This window comes from Dama dama, chromosome 15, assembly GCF_033118175.1.
Source record: "Dama dama isolate Ldn47 chromosome 15, ASM3311817v1, whole genome shotgun sequence".
Taxonomy (NCBI): Eukaryota; Metazoa; Chordata; class Mammalia; order Artiodactyla; family Cervidae; genus Dama; species Dama dama.
The window spans coordinates 32,579,095-32,601,243 of NC_083695.1; the positions used below are offsets into that span (position 1 = coordinate 32,579,095).

At 41.6% G+C, this 22,149-nt stretch overlaps 2 protein-coding genes across 28 annotated transcripts in view; both read right to left on the reverse strand.

The window, feature by feature from the left end:
* Positions 1 to 9,205, reverse strand: part of PPP3CB (protein phosphatase 3 catalytic subunit beta) — a 47,248-nt gene extending 38,043 nt beyond the window's left edge. For 4 of the 5 annotated variants that reach the window (XM_061161801.1, XM_061161798.1, XM_061161799.1 and 1 more), the window contains exon 1: positions 9,120 to 9,205. In XM_061161801.1, coding sequence (XP_061017784.1) covers positions 9,120 to 9,204 — 85 coding nt within the window. In that variant the 5' untranslated portion in view covers position 9,205. Of the gene's footprint in view, positions 1 to 4,765; positions 4,900 to 9,119 lie in introns of those variants that run through there. The other variant, XM_061161802.1, reaches the window with a different exon arrangement.
* A 2,190-nt stretch (positions 9,206 to 11,395) lies between these two features.
* The window catches only part of USP54 (ubiquitin specific peptidase 54), a 118,626-nt gene continuing 107,872 nt past the window's right edge, over positions 11,396 to 22,149 (reverse strand). For 20 of the 23 annotated variants that reach the window (XM_061161821.1, XM_061161808.1, XM_061161810.1 and 17 more), the window contains 4 exons: positions 18,303 to 18,421; positions 17,794 to 17,934; positions 14,354 to 14,540; positions 11,396 to 12,688 (listed from right to left, as the gene is read on the reverse strand). In XM_061161821.1, coding sequence (XP_061017804.1) covers positions 12,129 to 12,688; positions 14,354 to 14,540; positions 17,794 to 17,934; positions 18,303 to 18,421 — 1,007 coding nt within the window. In that variant the 3' untranslated portion in view covers positions 11,396 to 12,128. The remainder of the gene's footprint in view (positions 12,689 to 14,353; positions 14,541 to 17,793; positions 17,935 to 18,302; positions 18,422 to 22,149) is intronic. The other 3 variants (XM_061161826.1, XM_061161823.1, XR_009696078.1) reach the window with 2 other exon arrangements.

A 22,149-nucleotide genomic window follows, 5' to 3' on the forward strand; every position in this document is an offset into this window, starting at 1 on the left:
TCCAATTAAACATCCTTGTCTGTGCTCTCTCCCATTCTCCTCAGTGGAGATTTCAAATGGTCACCTCCTCCTTGAACCCTAAAGTTAATTTCTCTCTTACTAAGTAATCAACTTTGCATCTTTTTCAGAGAAAATTGAGACCTTCAGACCAAATGTCATTTTTCTGCTCCTCTCCATCTACATCTATACCAGTATCCATCTTTACATTTCTTCTATCTCAAGGAAGAAGATTCCTCCCACCCAATACTAAACATTCTACTGTGCTTTGAATCCCACCCCACCCCCAACATCTTCACTTCACTCACTCTTCCCACCCACCCATGCCCCTATTCTGTTTTTTCTGCCTCCAACTCTCCATAGGGTCTTCCCTTTGAGCAGATAAACATACAGCCAGCCCTCCAAAATGACAGGTTGGCATGTGAGGATTCAACCAACCACAGACAGAAGATACTTTAAAAATAAAAATATTTTTAAAATAAAATTCCAAAAAGAGAATATTGAATTTGCCTCTCTAGCAACTATTTACATAGCATTTACATTGTAGTAGGTATTATAAGTAATTTAGAGATGATTTAAAGTAAATGAGAGGATACAGATAGGCTATATCCAAATATTATACCATTTTATATAAGGGATTTGAGCATCCACTGATTTTGAAAGAGGGAGGGGTATCCTGGAATCAAATCCCCACAGATACCAAGGGAAGACTGTACCCAATTCTCTATGATCTTAAAAAAAACCCCAACAAGTAATTTTCCCTTACTCCTCATCCCTGTTTCTGACATATATATCCCATATTTTACATCTAAGCTTCCTGAAAGAGTAATCTACAGTGGATACCTTCATTTTTTCACATTTTGTCTTCTTTCCTCAACCCACATTTATCTGGCTTCTGCTCTATTCCTTCACCTTCTAACTCTCTCTCTTGGGTTCTTGAAATCACTCACCTGGTTTTTCTCTTAATTATCTGGTCATACCTGATTAGCCTATCTCATGAACTTCTAGTCCTTTTCCTAATCCTATGAGAGTGTGGCTGAGAATTTTGTCCTTGGCCCTCATATTATACTCCTCTCATTTGTAACTATGGCTTCAACCAAAATCTATATTTTTGTGGACTCCCAAATAGATTACTCAGTCCAGACTGTGCCACTAAACTCCAAATCCCTGTTAAACTATTAAATATCTCCACTTGGATGTTCCATAAGTATCTTAAACTTAATAAAGCCAAAACTTAATGCATGAACTTTCCCTCCAAACTATCACCAATATAGTTATTTATCTGGAAATTATCCTAAAAGTCTTTTTCTTCCTCACCCTAACACAGCCAATAAATAGGTCCTAGATAATTCTCTGGTCTGGTTTCATCCCTTTGGTTCTAAGACACTGAATAAGGATGTTTTTTTCCCCCTAAAATTACAAAAATCTTTTCAATTTTTCCCAGGTTTCACAATAACTCAGAATACTCCTTTTAAAATTCAGATCTCAACATCCACCTGTTGCAAGACTGGATGCATCACATAAAATCCAAATTCTGTACTTTAACATGTCATACAAAATCCCTTCTAATCTGACCCTTGCCTACATTTCCAACCCTCATCTTTTGCCACTAACTCATATTCCAGACACATACTATACACCAGATATTATTTTCATTTTTAAAACTACATCACTCAAAAAAACCTCTGTACATTGCATTCCCTATTATTTATGGGTACACTATTTCCACATTTTGTCTAATTTCTCTTTGTCCTTAAACTTCGTATCAGTGTTCCAATTCTTGAAAAATTTTCCTGTTCTTTGGCTAGGTTAATGATGGCCCCTCCTTTGCGGTTTCACAGCAAAGCATACGATGCACACCTACAGCGTGGTGCCTATCAGCTGCACTGTAACCACCCTGTTTCCCCCCTCAAGCTTATGAGCTCCTTGAAAGGGAGCAAGCTGTCTTTCATCGCTATATACCTAGTGATTAGAAGATAGGTACTAATGAACATTTACTGAATTAATGAAACATTAGTTACAGTTTCTAAATTACTTATCTTTACACTAATTTATATAGCAATGACAATATATTTCTAGTGCTTTGTTTACAGTTTACAAAATGCTTTCATATACATAATCCTATGATTATCAGAGACATCCTATGAGTTTGGTAGGGCAATTTTATCTCAATTTCACAGAGAGGTTAACAGGTTCAGACAAGTTAATGGCTCTCTCAGGGTGTTTCAACTAGTAAGGGGTAGAGTCATGATTGAAACTGAGGTCTTCAGAATACTACTCCAGTACCACTTGTCTTATACCAACCCGGCGACAATGCTCTTCTGACTAAAAGAGTCATCAAAAGTCTCCTGCATCAGGAAAAATGGTATAACCCACCCAGCTGCCAGGGGTAGAAGCATGCATTAGCCACATGCTTTAAGGAAAGGTTCAATAAATCCTACAGCACTGTCTTCAAAATTTCTAGGTATCCCTTGAATTCCTTTTAATTTGTGGTGGTTCTTTGAACACAATACCCTTCCCTCAAAAATTAGTTTGTCCTTCCTGGCTTATTTTTGTTATGAAATCATCATTCTCTGTCACTCAGATTTAAAATTTTGATGTCACTCTTGTCTTTCTGGACTCTAAGTTCTATTTTAAATTTTCTCTCTTTTTTTTTACATCTCCATTGCTGCAATGCTAGTTCAAGTTCTTATCACTTTGCGTACCAGAAAAATCTAAGCTCTACTTTTCCTCCCCCTTTATTGTACAAAGCACAGCTAAATAAATCTACTCAAAATACTGGGGTGGTTTCCACCCTAATTTCTTTTCTACCCTTTACTGTTTAGTCCAAAAAGGACTAATGAATAAAGGAGACAAAAGTCTGAAACTTATTTTTCAAAGTCCTTCTTAACCATCCCCAGTCTCTTACCTATCACTCAAATCTCTGCCTCTAACTACAACTGCTCAATTTAAACAATCACTAAAGCAAAATTAGAAGTTTGCTCTTCTACCTGTTTCATTCCCCACACCCAGTCATTGCTCCTGTATATCTACTTTCTAATATTACTAAGGATTTGTGTCATATTTGGTTTTTCTCTTTCTCATAATTCATCCATGCCATAGTCATTCTACACTTGGACTACTCCATTAACCTTCTGACACGCTGATTTTAGTCTCTTCCATTTTAATCAGTAATCACTTATCAACAATATCATGTTACCTTTCAAAAACCAAAACACTGGGTCATCCCTCTACTTTAAAACTTTCAATAATGCGTCAGGCCAGGTACTGTGGTACAAATTTTCATGAATTGTCTCTGTTAATCCTTCAAAAATCCCATAACTTTATTAAACTGTATTTTGCAGATGAGAAAATTGAGGGCTGGGGATACTCAGTATCTTGTCCTCAGTGAAATGATTAAGGCAGAACCGCTGCTGCTGCTAAGTCGCTTCAGTCGTGTCCGACTCTGTGCGACCCCACAGACGGCAGCCCACCAGGCTTCCCCGTCCCTGGGATTCTCCAGGCAAGAACACTGGAGTGGGTTGCCATTTCCTTCTCCAACACGTGAAAGTGAAGTCGCTCAGTCCTGTCTGACTCTTTGAGAACCCATGGATTGCAGTCTACCAGGCTCCTCCATTCATGGGATTTTCCAGGCAAGAGTACTGGAGTGGGTTGCCATTGCCTTCTCCAAGGCAGAACTAGGCAGTCTTAATTCAAACCCAGGCAGTCTTAATCATCCAGAGGCTATACTCCCTAAATTTCAGGTCCTCAACTTGGTGTGCAAAAAAACCTTTTCAACTACATCTGCTACTCCTTGCCAAGGAACTTTACCCAAAACTGCCACACATTCCATGCTTTTTTCAAACTCCATGCCTTTCTACTGCTGTTTTCTCTACTAGAAAATATTTTCTCTATCTCAGCCCCACCTTAATATCTGAAGAAATTCTACTCATCCTTTAAGGTTCCACTCAAAACATAATCCTTTCAGTGAAGCTTTCTCTCCAAGTAAGAATCAATTCCTCTATACAGCTCCAACAGCACTTTGTACCTAATACATTACATTAATTTATTTGCAATAATGTCTCCTCCACTAGACTGCCTCCAAGAAAAATCTATCTTACTTAATATATCTAATTCAATTCTGTATCCCTAACACCCATATTCAATAAATGATGCACAAATAAATGGTCCCAATCTTCTGCTTATTTGAATCCTGCTGCTGCTAAGTCACTTCAGTCGTGTCAGACTCTATGTGACCCCATAGACGGCAGCCCACCAGGCTCCCCCGTCCCTGGGATTCTCCAGGCAAGAACACTGGAGTGGGTTGCCATTTCCTTCTCCAATGCATGAAAGTGAAAAGTTAAAGTGAAGTCGCTCAGTCGTGTCCAGCTCTTAGCGACCTCATGGACTGCAGCCTTACCAGGCTCCTCCGTCCATGGGATTTTCCAAGCAAGAGTACTGGAGTGGGGTGCCATTGCCTTCTCCGGTTTGAATCCTACCCATTCTCAAAGCTCTTTCCTCCTATACGAACCCTTGCTAACAATCAAATCTAGACTCATCCCTATCTCCTTTGAACTCAACTTCCTGGGTCTGCCACTTAACTGGTAATTATTAATCACACAGTCTTATGACATAAATTATTAACTTTTCATGAGTACCTATTTCCCCAAGGACCAAGATTGTATTTTATCTTTTACACTGTTTCCCTACAATTTTTAGGTATATGGCAGGTATTAAATAAGTAGTTGCTATTTGGTTACTTTGAATTTCAAAAATAAATTTTACATACCATATAAGCATCTGCCTGCAATGTGGAGGACTCAGGTTCAATCCCTGGGTTGGGAAGATCCCCTGGAGAAGGAAATGGCAACCCACTCCAGTATTCTTGCCTGGAAAATTCCATGGACGGAGGAGCCTGGTGGGCTACACAGTCCATGGGGTTGCAAAGCGTCGGACATGACTGAGCGACTTCACTATTTCATCTCTATGTAAAAATAAACATTTTTATACTGAAATGAAATCATAGGATTGGCACTAAAACACATCTCATCTAATAAATCAAAATTCTTTCAGCAAACTTTTCCTTATAATTCTTGCCAATTCATTGAACAGCACCGGAACCTGGAGCTTTTGCCTCACTACTGAGCAGCTGTATTTCTTCCTTGGCATTTTCCTTCCAAGATGACTTGTTGCCAGAGTGTTCTCTTTCCTTCTCACTGCTCTCTCTCATACACACACACACACACACACACACACACACACACACACACACACACACACACTGTTCTCTGTTCCCTTGCTTTCTCTAGGACACATGGTACTGAAGATTTATTTTAGTATGCTCAACAGTTTGACTAGGGTAAAAAGGAAAAGAAAAATCATTTTCAAGAATTATCTCTATTAGATAGGTTAAGTCCATAAAACAGATTTTGTAAAAAAAAAAAAAAAAACAATTAAAATTCAAGTTCCTTCAAAATATAATGATCTAGGGCTTCCCTATGACTCAGTGGCAAAGAATCTGTCTCCCATTGCAGGAGACATTTGTTCGATCCCTCTTCTGAGAAGATCCCACATGCCACGGAGTAACTAAGCCCATGCACCACAACTATTGAGCCTGTGCTCTAGAACCTGGGAGCCGCAACTGTTTAGCCCACGTGCCACAGCTGTTGAAGCCCACACACCCTGTAGTCCATGCTCTGCAACAAGAGAAGCCACTACAAGGAGAAGCTCTCACACTACAACTAGACAGTAGCCCCTGCTCTCTGCAACTAGAAAAAAGAAAACACACCAACCAAGACCCAGCACAGCCATAAACAGATAAATAAAATTATTTAAAAAAAAACAAGCAAACATAATGAACTAGAATTGGCGCGCACACACACACAAAACACTTGAAGTAGCTATGTGACTCCAAGACCTATGTGGGTCATCTAAAAATCTGTAATGAAAATAAGCAATCCTATTAAAGCGAAGGTACTGGAAAACACATGAGCCAAACAAACTCTGATTTTTAAGCAGGGCAGCAGGCAACAGAACCTAATGAATCACAAGGCTGCCCATTAGATATATAACAGGTAAAAAACTTACAACACACACATTTTGGTTCAATCTGAAAGTCTGATAATTTAAGAGATAAGGATAATAAAACCTAGGGAATAAAAGATGCTGAATGCAAAAGAAAGTGAGTCGCACCATGGGTGCTAAAATGAACACGTACACAAAATACACAATGCGCTGTAAGCAATAAAGGTGAATTTTTGCATCAAGTGTAATAGATTTATTAATTTCAAGGGAAAATCTAGTTTTACAAATCTGGGACCTCATCTATACAGTAAAAAGTACATTTTAAAAGTATCTGAGGGAAAAAAGGAAGTACCTGGACATTTCAGGTCAAGTAAATTTCAGGGGGAGGAGGAAGAACAATACAAATAAATTTAGGGTTTTATGCTTTAATTACATACACCAATTTTGCTGATGTGGCAAAAAGGCACTAGGAAAAATTAACTGTTTTTCCTAGTTTGTTTCTATTTTCTTATTGCAAGCTTACTAGCTTAGCTAAAGATAGAAAAATGCTTAACAGAAAATAGTTAAGAGGGCATACTATCTCACCTAAACCACTTGGGCTCCACCAACTTTCAAAAAGATGAATTTGACCAGAGCCAGAAGCTGGAGCAGGCCCAGAACTGAACTGTCTTAATGAACCAGGAAACCTAATTACCCATAATCAGGGATATGGAATTACCACTAATAATTTCAGTGAATAGATAATTTATACATGAATCACCTACCATATTCCAAGATCTCAAACTTCACATAACGTGAAATTCAGGCATTTGATACTAAACACAGAAGACCTATTCCCCTTCAAAACCTATGTGACCATAAAATACAGGGCTCTTAGTCTAAGAGTATAAAAGCTGAGACAACAGGGGAAAGTTTCAGGGAGTAAAATACTATTTATATTCAATGCTAATGATGGTCTCTATAACCTTACCACTATGAAATGGTGCAAAACTAGCACATACTAGACTTAAATCTAGATTTTCAACAAGTTAAACTTAAGTTGAATTAGCACCATGGCTATATAGCTTCAGCAAACTGGGGTTTTTTGTCATCAAATGCAACATTATACTACAATTACTTACTGAGGAAGGCAAGAAAGAAGCTTGAAAATTAAATATAAAAGACTTCTATTTCTCAGTAACTTCCAAGGAAGCCAGAAATTCCTGGAGCAGCACAAACCAATCTATTGCACACTATCTCTAAAGCATGTGATCCATATCGACCATTCCAACTAGCTAACAAATTCCATAAAGAAATGAAAGCTGTCTTGAAAAGCATACTACTAAGTACATGGGATTTTATATCCACGAGTTCTACTATGATTTTCTATATCAACAAACTCCCATTTACCTAAATCAAATGACTTTTATTTCATATCAATAAACTGCAAATATGACTGTGTCTTGTATTCACAACCCACCCCCCCCCTAAGGAATATGCCGTGTGTCTGGAATCTTATTTTTACTGTATTAAAGCAGTATAAGGGAAACATTACCATATAAATGACAAAAATCAAGGAGATTCACAAGCATAAGTATAGCATAAACTTACTGTTCAGAAATGTGACTGGTTGTCCCATCTAATAGTAGAGTGAAAAGTGCCAGGGGAAATTAATAGACAGCACAGGTATACTGTCAGAAAATTACCAGGCAGCTCATGTCTCCTATTCCCAACCCAACAAAACTTCAAGATTTTACAATAGCATGAATGTCTGAACTTCAATCTTTTTTCTCTTTTTTAAAAGACTTCTTGGGACAAGGATTCCATAAAAGCTTTCTTCAGTTGATGCCTGGCCCGAATATATACACTATTAAGTTTTTTAAATTGTCTACATAAACGTAGATACAAATTAGTATTATCATTAAAGGAGCCTAGAATTCATAAATTAAAATTTAAAAACCACAAAAGAAAAAGTTTTTCTTGTTTTTAAATATTTTAATGGAAACATGTCTAGTCAGATTTCCAAGACTGGGCTAACAGTGTTTAAACATTATGCCAGTATGTTTGAGAAATTGAATGAAATAAACAAAACAAATAAAAGAAGTATCTATCTTTCAAAAATAAATGTGGTGCAATAAAGAAAACTTTATTCTAAAATGATTTCAATTTATTGACCAAGCTACATGATAAAGAAAAATCATTTCAAATTATGTTCTTCACCTCCACAGCAGTGTTTGAAGTTTATGGGCTCTCCCAGAGAGCATGGGAATTTTAAGCAATTCTAAATTAGCCTTCAGTTTCTCTATTTCAAATTAATGTGATGACCGGTTGTAGTTAAACAATCATAAATTCTGCACCAACGGATAAATATTTAATTTTTTCTTCTGGGGGAGTGTGTAGGCGTTTGCATGCACGGGAGAGCTAACCCCTCTTGCCCTCTGACCAGTGTTGCCGGTTCTAAGTAAATGCTTCTTCCTATCCCCGACGCTCTTTTTTTTCTTTTTTTTTACTGTCTTTTTTTCATCTCTTCTGCACTTAAACCCGGGGCCCCCAAATTCTGGCTTGTCCCTTCACCCTAGTCCAATCCCATACAGTTCCCCCAATTTCCGCGCGGGGTGACACCTGAGGGCCGAGTGCGAACCCCTGCGGCTGGCATTAACTAGGCGCGAATAGGGCGGACGGCTGTCACTGGGGAGCAGGCGTGGGCCAAAGGCGAGGTGATTTCTGACTGCTCGTCGCCCAGCCCCGCGTGGCTGAAGGTCTCAGAGCCCCTCCGTTCGCCCCGGCAAGCCAGGCGTGCAGCTGTCGTGGTGCAGAGAGCTAATCGCGGCCTCAGGGCCGCTTTGACAGGCCGGGCAGGAAAAGAAAGAGGCTCACTGCGACTAGTAGCCTCACCCCTCCGGCTAGGAGACCTACAGAACGAAACCTCTGCCACGGCCCGCAGGCAAGCGAGAGACCTCGGAGCCGCCACCACCGACTCAGCCCAGCCCAGCAGGGGCCCGCCCAGGGGCCACTCCCCAAGTGAGGCAGCCAGTCACTCGCCCGCCCTTCCGGGCCCGCTCCGGAGGGGACGGTCTCCCGCCCGCCCTCACACAGCTATCTCATCAGGCCAGGCCCCCAGGGCTTCGTCCACCTCTCACCTTTGACGACGCGGTCAGCCCCGGGAGGGGGCGGCGGGGGCGGGGGTGGGGGCGGTGCAGCCCGGGCCGGCTCCGGGGCGGCCATGCTGGGCCCGGGGCTCGGCTAGGCGCTGGGCCGGGCGGGGCTGGGGGCGGGGGCGGCGGCTACCAGAGCCAAGCGGCGGCGCCGCCGGGGAACATGGCGGACCCTTTCCCTACAGAGGGGCTAAGACCGGCATGCACCGCGCTTGCGGGGGCGGGGGCGGAGCAGGCTCTAGGGACTTGAGCAAAATTACTGAAGCTAGGAGAGAAACAAGACCATGCCAAGGGATCAGCTTAAAATTCTGGGCAAGCAGAAATAAAAGAGAGTGTGGAGAGATGCTTGTCTGTAGCTAGTTCCTGCGGTGAACGAGTGCTAGGGAACATGACACCGGCTTTCATGGATCTCCTAGAAAGATGGGGAGACGTGACCAAACCTAAGAATCTCCCACAAATAGAGGAAAAAAAAAAAGTATAACAATTTGACTATCAGATCCGGGTAACTGACATAAGAATTAGAGGAAGCACTGTAGGTTCTAGAGCGAAGCAACGGTTCAGAATGGAGTTTGAGAGACAATCTGGCCCTTGTGTTTGGAGCCTGGAATTGTCAAGAATCTGAAAGCACAAAGAATGCAGGTAGAGCAGACTAGGCTCTAAGGGTTAAGAATCAAAACAGGTAAGAGGAAAGGAAGAGTTTTGTCACCGAGATGTTCATAGAGTCTACGAAATTCACCTGAAAAGGACACAGCCTCCCTCTTGATTCACTCAGAAAAGAGAGATTTCGAAGGCAATAGGGAATTGGAAATTAGTTCCTTATAAGAAATACCTCTACTGCAAGGAGATCCAACCAATCCATCCTAAAGGAGATGAGTCCTGGGTGTTCATTGGAAGGACTGATGTTGAAGCTGTAACTCCAATACTTTGGCCACCTGATGCGAAAAGCTGACTCATTGGAAAATACCCTGATGCTGGGAAAGATTGAGGGCAGGAGGAGAAGGGGACGACAGAGGATGAGATGGTTGGATGGCATCATCCACTACATGGACATGGGTTTGGGTGGACTCCGGGAGTTGGTGATGGACAGGGAGGCCCGGCGTGCTGTGGTTCATGGGGTCGCAGAGTCAGACACGACTGAGCGACTGAACTAAACTGAAGAAATACCTCTACGGTAGAATGTGGGCCCAGATTGTCTATGGAAACTTGAAAGATGTACCTTCATGGGGAAGGGAGTAGTGGGACAACAAATGATTGTTCAGTCAATAATTATTAGAAGAAGAGTATGTGTTATGACACCAGGAGAGGTACTCGATCAGTAGCAGGGATCATAATATCCTAAGATCTATATATCTTTTTTTTTTTTTTGCTGCACCTAGAGGTATGTCAGATCTCAGTTCCCCAACCAGAGATCAAACCGGTGCCCTATGCAGTGGAAGCGCGGAGTCTTAACCACGGGACTGTCAGGGAAGTTCCAGATCTATATTATCTTGATGGCACAGGATTCAAGTACGATAGGGTGAGAAATGCTTGCCCATCTGCCAGCTCGATACTACATGTGCTCAGAATCTGTTCATAATAGACGGTGATAATTAGGCAAGCAATAGTCCAAACGACTCAAAGACCACCTCTCTACCTCTTGACTTGTCAATCTTAATGATCCTGAGAGCTGGAATAATCTAAGAGAAGAGAAATGCCCAGTGGGAGCTCACGTATTATTGCTAAGGGAGCTCACATATTATTTTTTAGAGGGAGATGAATTTTCAAGTGAGGAAGGGGTGAAAATGGATCTTTCTGACATGGAAGTGCCATAATTCTGGAGGGAAGGGAAGGTGCAGCCATATGAAGAGAGCAAGGGAGGGACAAGACGCACATGAGAAATGTGTAGAGGGAGGGCACCAAGAGTCCCTAGATCAGGAGTGAGTTTGTAAGAGGAGTCTGAAACCCAGAAAATCTCCCTGAGGAGGCAAGGAGAAAGTATGAAAGTGTTGAGTGCCTCTTGGCAGGAAAGGGATAGAAAATATACCAGCAGGAATAACAACAAGGAAAGTCACTCCATATTAGGACTCATTGACTCCTACCTTGAATACATACCCTTCAACCAGTCTTCAGCTCCTCGGTTCCTCACTTTCACTCAGTCAAAAGCCATATACTAAGCCCCAGGCCACTGGGAATTGGTATTTCTTGCTTTCCCAGCCCAATACAAAAGAGCAAGAAAATACAAAAGGAATCAAATAGACAATTAAATGACAAGGAATTAAATAGAACTATCTTATAGATTTATTAATGAAAAATACTTTACAAAAACAGTATGTTTGGCCCTAAAATAGTTCAGCTGACTCTGAAGGTTTACAGCGGCGACTGAGCAAGTGGCAGTAATGGCTGTGCTGCTGAGGACAGGAGGGTATGTTAGTGTGCCTGACTCCCATCTGTTCCGAAGAGTACATGTTATGTTGGCAGCCCCACAATCTAGGCCTAAGGTTTGGGGGCTGAGGGAAGGCTGACAGGCTGGGCAGGTGGGCTAGCCTGAATGATGTGGTCAGGACCAAGACTACAGGGCTACATGTCCCTCCAAGGATGAGGGATGGAAAAGACAGAAGGTCGGATAATAGGGGTAGGTGGATAAAACAAAGCATAGAAGTTGGTAATGTAACAGGGAACAGAATATGAGGGCTTAGAGTATTCAAGAATAAAATGGTGACCCTAAGATCCTAAGGAATGGCTAGTGTCCAGAGTAACATGGATTCATCTTTAAAGTGGATCAAATAAAACCCTACACAGCGGCTGCTTCCTTTTGCTAGGTGAATGGAAATTGGAGTTTCAAATATTCCCTCAAAGCCAGGTCTCCTTAGGGGTTCCTGGCACCCCTGGGAGAAACTGCCAACTCTGTGTTGAGATAAGACTTGCACAACCTTGGCAGGGATGCAGGGTACCAACTCTGCCGCAGTACAGTGTAACAGAGAAAGCTGGGGCTCCAGGAGAGGAAAGGGGTGACCCTTACCACCTGCTGTGCTGCAGGGCTCTTCCCCTCATCTGTTCTCTGCCAGGGGCATCTGCTAGGAAAAAAAGAAACTCCTCTCTCCCTATCCTCCTGTGTCTAGATGGCAGGGCATAACTGCTTTGCCTCCAGTCATCATCTGGGGGCATATCTACTCTTCGAGGACCAGGGGCTCGAAACCCTGGAACAGGACCTGAATTCCAAGCTGACCTCATGGGTACACAAAGACTGCTTGATGATGGCGACACAGGGTGAACCACAGAAGGATGGGAGGGTGAATGGAAAAGATCCCCCCAGGACTGAGCATGAGGAACCTGAAGACCCTGGTGTCTTTCTGGTAGTGTGGCAGTGTGGGTTAGCTGAGGCTTGCACCCTGGAGTAGTCAGGAATCTGGCCCCAATATGCTGGTTGGCCTCTGACCATGGTCCCCGGGAGGCATCTGTTCTGGAACGATGGGGGAGACTCCGGTAGTTCAAAGTCTTTCCTGTGTACTTGACCCCTTTGGAAGTTTCACCCCTGTCACACATAGCCAGAAACTGCTGGACACTCCTCGAAGTTCCTGGAGAGAGAAAAGAAACCCAAAGATTGAGCATCTTCAATAAAACTATTATCCTTCCCAGAAGACCATTCCTGGCTGTTCCTTCCAACTCCCCACCTCTTTAAGAACATACAAATAAGGGAAAGAAGGAACCTAGCTTTGCTTTTAATGTCATTTTTAAAAATTCTTAATATACATTAAAATCAAATCACTGCCAATTTGTGCTAATAAAACAGTCTCCTGGATGTTGCCATACTCCTATCTCACTGTGTTACAATCTGTCCTCCAAAAGACAGACAGACACAAACACACATACATGAATGGCTCTCTGATATTCCAAATATATGTTCTCATTGTGATAATTTTACTCCTTAGAGCCACCACTCCAAAACATCACTCAGTTTTTCTTAACATGATACTTTGACTCCAGTTGAACTGTGTCTGCTTACATTTGTGTTCATTCTCCAAGATTTCGCTTTTGTTTGCACTACTCCCACATACATAATGTAGAATGCCTTTTCTATACATTGATTCCCCTTTACTTAAAAGAAGCAAAATAACTAATTTTCCAAACATCACTTCTAAACCGTACTTCTCATTTTAATTTTTTAAATTCCATCAATAGTTGTACTATACATATATATATATACCTGACTACTAAAACTTTGAGCTCTTTAAGAGCAGAGAACTGCCTTCTTTCTCCCATGTATTTACTGTAGTATTTGGTGCAGAACAAGTTGCAATAAATGCTGCCTTACTGATCAGATACTTCTAGTAACTCTCAAAGGATGCTGGTGACCTGGCAGCTCCACTGAGTAATAAGAAGTCTATTTATCCAGAAGGCCTGCTTATCCAAAGCTCCCTAAAATTTGGACACAAATATCAACAGTACTACTCAGTTCTAAGAAGATCCTTTTCCCTGGGGATTTATACCCATAGACAGGTTTATCAACTTTGGCATTACTGATATTTGGGGCTGATAATTCTTTGTCTTAGGAGTAGGGTAGGGGTGTGCAAGGAAACTTCTCTGTGCATTGCTGGATGTTTAGCAGCATCCCTGGCCTTTCTACCCACTAGATGCCATGGGCACCTCCCGTTTCTCATTAAGAATCACTGCCTTAAACTGTAGATTTGGTCCACGAGGGGAAAAATGGAACAAATCTTGCTGTGGAGGGTCAAAGAAAGCCAGAAGGATGCTGCCCACCTTCCCCAGGATTGTCTGGGTCTCTATACATGGCAAGGGTATTCTGTGCATAGGATCTTTCCAAGTCTGCCATTCACTACTCATCTTCCTAGACCATCCCTCAACTGAGACTTGGGATGAAAGGAGAGGAAAACAGCTGATAGGGATGATATTTCCTGTTTTGGGGGATCCTAAAGACTGGGTACTAATTCACTGGGTCACTTAAAATCATATCCTATCACAACTGAAGCAGTTCATTTTCATGAGTAGTTAGATTCTGGGAGCTCTGGTCTAGACCCCATGTCGCCCAAGAAATGATTCAGTCATGATTCACCAAGATCAATGCTTGATCTTTAAAGCAATAATTCATTTCCCTTTACAACTCCACCTTGGGACTGTCCTTCCCCTTCCCCACCCCCCAACAGATGCACTGATTTGATTCTTCCACGTCCCTGGAAAAGTACTACCTTCCAGCACATAATATTAGATTTGGGGAGAGTTACCTGGGGGTCTATGGGGCTCCCCTGCCATGCTGGGCATCAGGACATCTGGGGACAGGAACTGTGGTTGGGGTGGGTAGAGGTGGGGACCAAGGAGAAATACAGGAGGGTCATGGATGACAGGGAGGGAAGAGGAGCTGGAACAACGATGCCGGGTTTCCAAAGGCTTTTTCCTCACGCTTGATGAATCCTTACAATGAGACAAGACAAAAAAAAAAACATAGAGATGAGGATTAACACACAGCAGGATATGGTTGGGTAAACACAGTGAGGGAAGCAGGGGGATATGGAAGGAACTAGAGTACAAATATTCCTTAGTCTAGAGATGGACCCAATTTACTCGACACTCTTCCCATCAGCCCCTCTAGGAAACACCCTGACTATGAAACATCCTCCACTATAACTTAAGACACCAAAGTACAGTTCTCTTCTCTTAATATGTCTTCCTCATAACCCTCACTTTCCCAATCCTAACATCAAGGTCTTTAGCAAAGTCCTTAATGCTACTATTAAAATTAGAGAAGGAGATAGAAATTTAAAAATAGAGAAGAGGGAAATTCCCTGGCTATCCAGTGGTAAGGACTGCAAGCTTTCACTGCCAAGGTTCAATCCCTAGTCAGGGGACTAAGATCCCACAAGTCGTGTGACGTAGTTTAAAAAAAAAAAAATAACAGAAGCCTCCAAAAAAAATTAATAAAAATTTAAAATAGAGAAGAAATGAGAAATTCAGCAAGCCAAAAAGATTGAAAAATTCTACACTCACTCTAAATATTGGGAACTAATATCTCCCTAAATGTACAGTCAGAAACTCTCTACTCCATCTCTCCTGTTACTGCTACCCTCCAGTCTCCATTTTGGTGCTGCCTGTCAAGTCTGTACTCACTGTTGCTTATGACCTACTTTGTTCTTCATTTGTCATTCACTTATGTGGCAAAGTCTCAGAAACATGTCTTTTAATATATGAGACACTAATATGTCCAAAACTGAACCAACATTCTTCCCAACTCCTCCCTCTGGTACTGTATTTTCTTAAGTCACCTAGACTCAAAATATTGACACTGCCCTTGATTTTGCACTTTTAATCCATAATTCCATTAGTTGCCTATGCCATATACTGTCATTTCTACCTACAGGTTTTATATTTAAATTCAACTAGACCACTGCAGCAGCCTCCAATGTAGTCTTCCTATCTCCAGCCCACTGCCTCCTTTAGTGTGGCCTGCAAGTTCTGTGTGATGTGGCAAAGCTGATCTTTCTCACTTTATCTCCTACCACTCCTGTGCCTTTTACACTCCAACCTTCTTAACGTTCTTCAAACATATGAAGCTTATTCCACCTTAGGGCCTTTACACTTTGTGTTTCTGTTACTGGGAATACTCTTCCCATGGCTTACACCTTCGTATCACTGAGGTCTCTCATCAAATATTACTTTCTTAGAGCTCATTTTCCTGACTACTCTATCAAAAACAGCCCTGAGAATAACCACTATTACCTCTTTACTCCTCAGCCTCTGGCTTTGTTTTATTCTTTTTCACACATTGTCTGGGTTTACTTATTTAATGTCTTTATCTCCTACTAGCATACATTTCTTTTCACTCCAGTATCCCCATAAACCTTGAACAGCTCCTGGAGGACTATTATAGGCACTTAATAAATAATATATTAAATAAAATAATCTATATGCCAGTGTATCTTATTTCTTTTTTGAGATTGTAAGATATTTTGTGTTGTTTCATCCGTGTGTGCTCATAGCACCTAACCCAGCATGGCGCGTGGTCGGCATTTACCAAATGTCCTGAGGACGAGGTGCCAGTCCTCTCTGCACACAGTCACCAAAAGAAAGACACCGCTCTTCACTGGCTCCCCTTCCATCTCCATAGTCTCTTACCAAGTCTCCTTTTGGGGTTCTTCAAAAGAAGAACCTTAAGTCTGATTCTCTTCAGAGATATGTCCTGTTTTTTTTTCCTCTTTTTGCAATTCTCTTCCTCTTTTCAGTGGCTATGATTCTCAAATCTCAATTTCAAATGTCTCAGAATCAAAAGCCTACCAGATTATCTATCTCCACTCAAGCTTAATACGTCCAAAATTGCACATATCTCTCCCCCCAAATATATTCCTGCTTCTCTTCCCTCAAATATTATCATTAGAGCTTTTTTTTTTTTTAAATCACCTAATATCCGCTTCAGTCCCCTTTATCTGCTACATTCATTTTAATTCTCCAGGAAGACTTCCCTGATTCCTCAAGCCTGGTTTAGATGTCCCCTCTATTTGCTTCCATAGCACTAAATCCTATCATACTTATACTATAATTGTTTATATGTCTCCTCCAGTAGACTGTAAAGTCAAGAGAGCAGGGGCTGTATCTAGCTCACTCAACACCATTTTTCGGCACAATACCTAGAAGATAAGCTCAGAAAGCATTTGTTTAAAAGAATGAATCAATGAATAAGTGAATGATACAGAAGTCAGGCCAAAAGGAAGCCAACTCTCCTAGGAAAATAACAACTTGCCATTAAAGGTATATGAGAACAAATGCTGGGCAGAAAAGACCACCTTTTCCAAAAAGAGTGGTCAACTGTTCAGAGCTATTTATAAATGTATGACAATAAACTAGAAAAAATGACTACCTCGTGGGTAGTCACTGGGAAAGAAACTGGATCTGAAGAACTGGTGGAAGAGACTTAGTTTTCCTTTTTGTACTTTTCTATTTTTATACCACATATTTAAGACCTGTTTTTTAAAATTTTTTATCAAACTGACATGGTGAGCAAGCTTCAATGTACTACTGGTGCTTTGTATCCTGACCTATACTGTAATAAAATCTCAAGTTGCCTCAGGCAAGTGTATAAAATTCTCAAAAGGCACATTTTAGAAATCCAACCACTGAAACTATTTGAGTTTGCTGATCTCTGCTGACTTGGATATCCCTGTCCCTTTCATCTATAGATTACTGCATTAATTCTATATGAAATGCCCCAAAGATAGGACTTTAAGTCATTTTCCTTTTGCTGCCAATGCATATGCTTCATTTCAGCTTGAAAGCTCACTGCACCCAACTCGGTCATTTTCTAGGCTGGGGAAGAACAGGCAAAACAATACTTCATCCCATCTCTTCTTTTTCCTTTGATTAGTGCAATGGATTCTGACCCAGTCAGCAATCATGGCTCCTCAGAGACTCTTCTCGAGGCTTCTGGGACTCTTCTCATCCTGAGGAAGCCTACATTACACCTTCCAGAACTGCTACAGGGAAAGAACATTCTTCTAGGCTCCAAGTGAACGTGTGACCAAAAAAAATAATGATTACATGTCCTCATTTTTGCTGAGTGCACGTGGCTTTCCCCAAATTACAACCTTCCATTTCTCCTGCCCCTTCACCTGCAGTATATTTTTACCTAGCAAGAGAAAGAAGATGCTCTAAATAGACAGACCCTGATTCTACTTACAAAACTGTGGGAAGAGACTGGGACCTCCTCCCTCTCTGAGACAACGGTGCCACTGAGACTGCGTGAGATGCGCCGAAAGTTCTCCGCACCATACTGATCATCCTCCCCACACTCCCTGCTGGGGCCTCGGCAAGGTGCGGCCTTCAAACACACAGACACACAGGCAGACACGTAACATCAGACCTGCGGTTTTCCCACAGACTGTCCCGAGGGATATGGGAGAGAATAGGGTAAGTAAGACTCAATAGTAGAGATCTGAATGAGGTATATTTAAAAGGTAGTAGCCATGGGGTCGCACGGAGTTGGACACGACTGACGTGACTTAGCAGCAGCAGCCACGTGGCAATCTCCTCTCACTCAAAAGAAGTCCAATCATAGATCTTGTTCTCTTCTAACAGCCCCACATTCCTATGCCCTGCCTTATCACCAACCCCACCACTCACATCTCTCCATAATTCTTTCCCAACACACCACCCCATGCCCACAACTATAGAACCTGAGGTGGCTACCTGAGAAGCAGACACTGTGTTGGCTTCATGGAGACTGTGCTCCATTTCTGCTGTCGGGGTCTTTGAGAGACCAAGGCGAGGGGCTGAGTGCAGCCTCCTCCCTACACCATCTGCAGAGCCTGAGGAGGAAAACACAAATACAAGTTGAACCCATCTCTTCTCCCAGTCTGCACTCAGCCTGCAACACAAAACTCTGGAGTTTTTGCTTCATTACATAACAAATATTCATCTCTGAATTCAATGGAGGATGGATTCCTAGAATGTAGAAACAGGAGTTTCAGGATATGAATAGCTTCCCATAGGCCATAGGGATCTCAAACACAAGACCAAGAGAAGGGGCTCTGTGGACACATAGCTAAATAGTAAATATAATCAGCTTTGCTGCTGTCAGATTTGGGTCCAAGACTTATAATAGATATAGAGGAAATTGCCTGACAGTAATTCTCTAGAGCATCTGCGATGACAAGGGAAATGTTGTCTCCAGTCTAGTTAGGAAATTATCATAGTAATCATATATTAAACCATCTCATTTTACAAAACAGGAAAATAAGTTCCAGAGTCTGACAAGTAGTAAGTAGTTTAACCAGGATTAAAACTCAAGTCTTTGGATTTTCACTTCCAATTATATACTATGAGCAGGAGCTCTTCAACATTTTATATGTGTAAGTGTGGTCTTTTATTTCCTCATTAGCATCTCTCTAATCACTTACATTCTAAACAAATTCTAAATGTTTATCTCTTCCTAAAAATCTTGTGAGACTGTAAAGAGATGAGCTGCTCCAAACTGGATATGTGACTCCCAAGGGGCTTGCCCCAATACAACTAATTAAGCCTTCTGAAAGTGCACACACCCTTGACCTACATTTGATATATATGTCTATTGCCAATTCACATCTTGATCTGATATTTTGATTCTAATATGTGTACCTAGCTAAAGCATGATATTGCTAATAGTAAGCTAGAAGGCCAGTTATTTTTAATATATTCTTGGGCTTAAATGCAGTGGTTCCAATATTACCTCTGATTCATCTAGAACTTTTTAAAAATACAGCTTTGTGTATCTCTCCACGGACATACTAAATCAGAATCTTTCTGGTTAGAGCCTGGGAATATTTATTTTTAAGAGATTTCCATAAAGAATGTGGGAGAATAGCCTTAAACATTGTTAGAGGAAATGTGAAATGTTATAGTCTTCCTAAAAAGCAATCTAGAGATAACCATTAAGATTGAAAATATATTTAGCCTCTTACCCTCTTGAGAATAAGAAGCAAAAATATCAGTTTATTGTGGCATTGTTTGGCTAATAACTAGAAATAAAGTAATGCCTATCTACAGCAGAATGGCTAAATACTTTATAGTATCCTCAATATCAAATACTATTCAGCCATTTAAAAAAAAGAAAAAGAAATGAATTAAACTAGATGACTTAGAGGAATTTTCAAGTACTACTGAGTTAAAAGAAAAAAATCTGTTAAATAATCCCCAAGAGAAATACATGATATATATACGTCTGCACAGGATTACACGAACAGAAAAATACAGATATATGCACAATAGATTATTGTCTGAGAAGGGTGGGAGCAGGGGTAAACAGTAGGGACTGATTTAAGGAAAGGAGAGAGAAACAAATTTTCTATAATAAAAACATCATGTATGTTATGATCCCATTTATATGCAATTATTCCTCTTTTTTTATTTTTAAAGCCATTTCTTCAGTGACTGTGATGGGCAGCCAGATTTAAGAATTATAGCTGTAATGGTTAGAGTTTGCTCAGTTGCTCAGTCGTGTATGACTGTTTGTGATCCCATGGACTGGAGCCCACCAGGTTCCTCTATCCATGGGATTCTCCAGGCAAGAATACTGGAGGGGGTTGTCATTTCCTCCTCTGGGAGGATCTTCCCAATCCAGGGATCAAACCCCTGTCCCCTGTGTCTCTTGCACTGGCAGGCTGATTCTGTACCACTGAGCCCCCTGGGAAGCCCGGGAGCACACTGATAAGGTAAGATGAGCTTTTTGACTAAGAATGGCTGCATGTTATTCATGGCCAAGCACTGATGAAATCCTTCATCAGACTGAACTCCTTACTTGCCTTCCGCTTCACTGATACATAAAGAGCTGTTGGACAGAACCTGGATCCGCTTATGGGCAGACACTTTTGCTTCATTTTTCAACCAAGTGACCTTAATAGGGACTTCTCCATGAGCCTGGCAATCTAAGAATCTAGAATTTGGAATTCCTCTAATCAAATGTGATTCCCATCTAGTGAACGAGGTAGCCACTGGAAATCTCCTGAAGAGAATAGACACTGATTCCTTTAAAGACATTTAAACAGAGGTGAAGGTGGCCTCGGTAAGGGGTACTGTTGAGGGCACTTCTGGCTTTGATAGAAAGCAGAATTAAGGTGCCCCTTCATGGATCACAGCCTTGTCATAGTGAAGGGGCCTGTTTAATAACACAATGAAGCTATGAGCACCAAGATGGACAGGTCATAGGAGAGAGTTCTGATAAAACGTGGTCCACAGGAGGAGGCAATGGCAAACCACTCCAGTATTCTTGCCTCTGTTGTTGCTGCTGCTGCTAAGTCGCTTCAGTCGTGTCAGACTCTGTGCGACCCCACAGACGGCAGCCCACCAGGCTCCGCCGTCCCTGGGATTGTCCAGGCAAGAACAGTGGAGTGGGTTGCCATTTCCTTCTCCAATGCATGAAAGTGAAAAAGTGAAAGTGAAGTCGCTCGGTTGTGTCCAACTCTTTGCGACCCCATGGACTGCAGCCTGGGGTGCAATCCCATGGGGCTCCCCATCCATGGGATTTTCCAGGCGAGAGGACTGGAGTGGGGTGCCATTGCCTTCTCCGATTCTTGCCTCTAGAACCCCATGAACAGCATGAGAAGGCAAAAAGATTATGAAACCGGAAGACAAGCCTTCCAGGTCAGGAGATGTCCAATAAGGTACTGGGAAGGAGCAGAGAGAAAGCTCCAGAAAGAATGAAGAGGCTGGGCCAAAATGGAAATGACACCCAGTTGTGGATGTGTCTGGTAGTGAAAAGTTGTAAAGTCTAATGCTGTAAAGAACAATATTGCAAAAGAACCTGGAACATTAGGCCCATGAATCAAGGTAAACCAGATGTGGTCAAGCAGGAGATAGCAAGATTAAACATCAACATCTTAGAAATCAGTGAACTAAAATGGACAGGAATGGACAAATTTAATTCAGATGACCATTGTATCTACTATTGTGGGCAAGAATCCCTTGGAAGAAATGGAGTAGCCCTTATAGTCAACAAAAGAGACCAAAAAGCAGTTCTTGGGTGCAATCTCAAAAACGACAGAATGATCTCAGTTCATTCCAAGGCATATCATTCAACATCATAGTAATCAAAGTCCATGCCCAACCACTAATGCCGAAGAAGGTGAAGTTGAACAGTTCTGTGAGGACCTACAAGACCTTCTAGCAATCATACCAAAAAGATGTCCTTTATATCACAGGGGATTGGAATGCAAAAGTTGGAAGTCAAACGATACCTGGAAGAACAGGCAAGTTTGGCCGTGGAATACAAAATGAACCAGGGCAAAGGCTAACAGAGTTCTGTCAGGAGAAACATTGGTCATAACAAACACTCTCTTCCAACAATACAAGAGATGACTCTACACATGGGTATCACCAGATGGTCAATACCGAAATCAGATTGATTATAATTCTTTACAGCTATAGATGGGGAAGCTCTATACAGTCAGCAAAAATAAGACCTGGAGTTGACTCTACCTCACATCACGAGCTCCTTACTGCAAAATTCAGACTTAAACTGAAGAAAGTAGGGAAAACCACTAGGCCATTCAGGTATGACCTA